We start from the raw sequence: 4,131 nt of genomic DNA, 5'->3' as shown, positions 1-4,131 counted from the left end.
GCCCGGTTCTATAAGAGTGGTGTTAACCCTTTCAGCAGTGTGTTCCGGACTGGTTCTATCAGAGCAGTGTTAACCCTTTCAGCAGTGTGTGTTCTGGCCCGGTTCTATCAGAGCAACATTAACTCTTTCAGCAGTGTGTGTTCTGAACCAGTTCAATCAGAGCGGCGTTAACCCTTTCAGCAGTGTGTGTTCCATCCCAGTTCTCTCAGAGCGGCATTAAGTTTTTCAGCAGTGTTCTTTATGACCTGGTTCTGTAAGAGCGGCGTTAAACCTTTCAGCAATGTGTTCTGACCCGGTTCTATCAGAGCAACGTTAACCCTTTCAGCAATGTGTGTTCTGACCTGATTCTATCTGAGCAGTGTTAACTCTTTCAGCAGTGTGTGTTCTGAACCAGTTCAAACAGAGCGGCGTTAACCCTTTCAGCAGTGTGTGTTCTGGCCCGGTTCTATAAGAGTGGCGATAACCCTTTCAGCAGTGTGTTCCAGCCCGGTTCTATCAGAGCAGTGTTAACACTTTCAGCAGTGTGTGTTCTGGCCCAGTTCTATCAGAGCAACATTAACTCTTTCAGCAGTGTGTGTTCTGAACCAGTTCAATCAGAGCGGCGTTAACCCTTTCAGCAGTGTGTGTTCTGGCCCGGTTCTATAAGAGTGGCCATAACCCTTTCAGCAGTGTGTGTTCTGGCCCGGTTCTATAAGAGTGGCGATAACCCTTTCAGCAGTGTGTGTTCCATCCCAGTTCTCTCAGATAGGCATTAAACATTTCAGCAATGTGTGTTCCGACCCAGTTCTATAAGAGAGGCGTTAACATCGAAACCTCTTTAAAACTCCGGAGCGATGCACATGTGGTGATTTATGAAAGAGAAGATTATGGCTGAATAAACACAGAGAGACCTTTGTTTTGTACAAAAGAAAAGCAAAAAACCATTATTCAACTTTATTAACATTGAGCTTTTCTTTTCCCAAACAGCTGAATTCCAGTCTTTTTAAATTTTTTTTATTAACAAATAGAAAACAGAGTGTGTGTTTACAACCCCTACAGCACGGAGCGTCCACAAGGTAGAAATCAACTCTTTACTAAAGTGTTTACGCTGTGAGTTTGTCTCCACTTTGTGTGCTGTCACTCCCCCCCAAAAAAACACACCCGAACCTGGGGTGCCATGAGAATACAGTAGATATAACTTTATACCATGAATACAGACTCACACATAGCAGTGTCCTTTGTTTTTCGTCCTCTAAGGTGGTACGTCGAGAAAGTCCAGAATTAGTCTTCGTGGAGAGAATGGGTGACGATATATCTGAAGCTGTATATACTATATGAATAATAGTATTTAGAACTCTTCCTGTTTATGTATATATATATATATATCTATATATATCTATATTTCTGTATAAAAAAAGGACAGCGGTCAGTTGAAAGGGGGGATTAGACTGATGTTTCTTTTTGTTTATTTTGGGAGTGGTCAGAACTGTACAGTTTTCCAGCTTTCCCCAAAAAACAAACAAACAAACAAAAAAAAAACCACAGGTCAGTAATATTGGACCTCTCTGTACAGTGCTGAGTACACTGTCTCTCAACCAGATTTGCTTTATTTTTGTGTTTTCTTCTTTCAGTATCAAGAAATCTTCCCAGTTATTCATTTAGTAGCTCTAACTTCAAAAGAATACAATAAAATAAAATAAAAAAGCAAGTTGTGCTTTAAAAAATATACAGAAATAAACATTTTTAAAAATGTCCCGCTCCAATTCGCTGAATGAATTTACAGACAAAAAAAAAAAAAAAACACAAAGGAAAAATATTTTTTTAATATAGTAGTAAAAACAAACAAAAAAAAAAGGTTATAAAGTCAAAAGAAAGAACAGCAGCTCTGAGAACAGTGGTTCTCCAGTATTAGTATCTAGGAACATGTTAAAAATACATATTCCTTGTGCTAAAATAACCTAGAACAAAAAGAACGAACAAAAATATGAAAACAATAACAGTACCATGGAAAATACAGACCCAGAGGCTGTTAAGACAGAGAGATGTTAAATGATTATTAAACAATTTCCCTAAACAAAAGAAATGACAATATATGGTAAACCTGGATAAAAAAACATCATAAAAAACTACAACCAGTAGAACTCCATCCTTCCTTTGATGGGAGGGTGGAGGTGAATTAAAAAGAAAATCAAAGCGCTGATGCTTCTGGAGGAGAGTTGTCGACGGTGATTTCCGCATGTGTGAGATCTCTGTGCCGGTCCGAGAGGAGCTCTGTGATTGGTGGAGCTCTCTCTCTCTCTCTCTCTCTCTCTCTCTCTCTCTCTCTCTTTCTCTCTCTGGCGGACGGTGGCTCAGAAGGACCGCGGTGGTGGTTTTTTTATTATTATTATTGTGATTTCCGCGCTCCTGAAGGCTCATTTCCAGAAGCCGAGAGTCCAGGAGTGGTTGCGTTACGTTGCATAGTGGTCAAAACTGCCCAGATATTCAAGAGCTGCTCTGTAGCACAGCTGATACTGGTCCTAACACAGACAAGCACACAGACACAGGATGATTAGAGATTGGTTCCTTTAGTACAACGTCAGAAACAAAGGAAATGTTCAGGTACATTATTTTCCCCCCCACAGGACACAGGACAGACAGACACAGGGCACTGAGCGCCAACTTTCAGGAAGAGAGAAGTAAGAGCTTTTTATGGTGCAACAAATAGGTTCTTAATGAAACATCTATGTCCTGCTTTGGTCAAAGCCCCACAGCAGTGTTCTCCCCGCTGTCTAAACAGCCGTGTCCAGAACGCCTGCTTCCAGAACCTGTTCCTTTAAATGATAATGAGCCGCTCGCTGTTCACCCCGACCCCGAGCCCACGGCAGTGAGGAGCGAGGAGCAGAAGCTCTGGTTTTTATCTGTTTTCGCCCAGTTCTCTTTCTTCTCTGTGTCTTTTCTTTGTCTTTAATAACGAATAAAACACATTACCTCTGTCTGCACCATGGCAGGTCTCTGAGTGCGTAGTGTCTTCACTGTCTGAAACAAATCCACGACTCCTTCGTATCTCATCCTCTCCAGGACGATGCTGAGAGTGATGAACACGCCAGTTCTGCCCACACCGGCACTGAGGGAGGACAAGAAGGCAGGTCTATTTACTGAGGCTTTTTTCATACAGCAGGATCAATTACATTGCTCTTATATTTTATGCCTTTTATGTTGAACTTTGTACAGCTCTGTTCAATTAATTTTTTGTGTTTTATTGAATTTTGTGAAAGAACTTGACTTATGACTCGTATTAAGGCTCTGACACATCATTTATGCTTTATATTTTTTCATAAATTAAAGTAAATAAATGGAAACTTATTTTTCGTTTAGAAACTCATCTTAACAAGCCTCTGTTCGACCGGAGAGTTAAATAAACACCTGATCTGTAAGTATACACTTCTTTCATTCATTGCCTGTAACCGTTTATCCAGTTCAGGGTCGCGGTGGGTCTGGAGCCTACCCGGAATCACTGAGCACAAGGCTGGAACACACCCTGGAGGGGGCACCAGTCCTTCACAGACTCCCACTCAAACCGGAGCACTCGGAGAAAACCCATGCAGACACAGGGAGAACACACCAAACTCCTCACAGACAGTCACCCGGAGCAGGACTTACGAAGACTTACTATAGACTTACATTTTGTAATTCTTGTATTCATATATTTATCAAAAAGACCAATGTGTGCTGTCAGAGTTTTTTCTCATAACTAATCCATCTGATGGGCATCTTTACCTCTACCGGTCTGTCTCAGGGCTGTCTAACTCTCATTGAGTAATGATGTCATACCTGCAGTGCACAGTGATTGGTCCGTCCTGTCCAAACTGCTCCTTGGTTTTGTGAACCTGGCCAATGAAGTCGATGAATCCCTCGCCCGTTTTCGGAACGCCCTGCTCTGGCCAATCAGTGAACTGGAACTGACGAATCGTCCTGGACTGGCCGTCCTGCAGGAGAGAGAGAGAGACAGAGAGAGAGAGAGAGTGTCTGTTAATGATAGATATTTAATATTAAAATAAAGGGTTGGACAATAATTCAATATCAATATACTTCGCAATATAAAATATTTCAGTAACAATGATAACTTTTAAACACATAGTCAATATTTCAATACACATTATTTACAGCATC

At 41.3% G+C, this 4,131-nt stretch overlaps 1 protein-coding gene across 1 annotated transcript in view; it reads right to left on the bottom strand.

Moving 5' to 3' along the window:
- Positions 1-2,079: 2,079 nt before the first annotated feature.
- Positions 2,080-4,131, bottom strand: part of LOC136675335 (receptor-type tyrosine-protein phosphatase F-like) — a 186,576-nt gene continuing 184,524 nt past the window's right edge. The window contains exons 32-34 of the mRNA XM_066651822.1: positions 3,793-3,947; positions 2,950-3,085; positions 2,080-2,498 (exon numbers count right to left, since the gene is read on the bottom strand). Of these exons, the coding sequence (XP_066507919.1) occupies positions 2,430-2,498; positions 2,950-3,085; positions 3,793-3,947 (360 nt within the window). The 3' untranslated portion in view covers positions 2,080-2,429. The remainder of the gene's footprint in view (positions 2,499-2,949; positions 3,086-3,792; positions 3,948-4,131) is intronic.

Source organism: Hoplias malabaricus, chromosome X1 (genome assembly GCF_029633855.1).
Source record: "Hoplias malabaricus isolate fHopMal1 chromosome X1, fHopMal1.hap1, whole genome shotgun sequence".
Taxonomy (NCBI): domain Eukaryota; kingdom Metazoa; phylum Chordata; class Actinopteri; order Characiformes; family Erythrinidae; genus Hoplias; species Hoplias malabaricus.
This window is presented reverse-complemented; position numbering and strand designations above follow the sequence as displayed.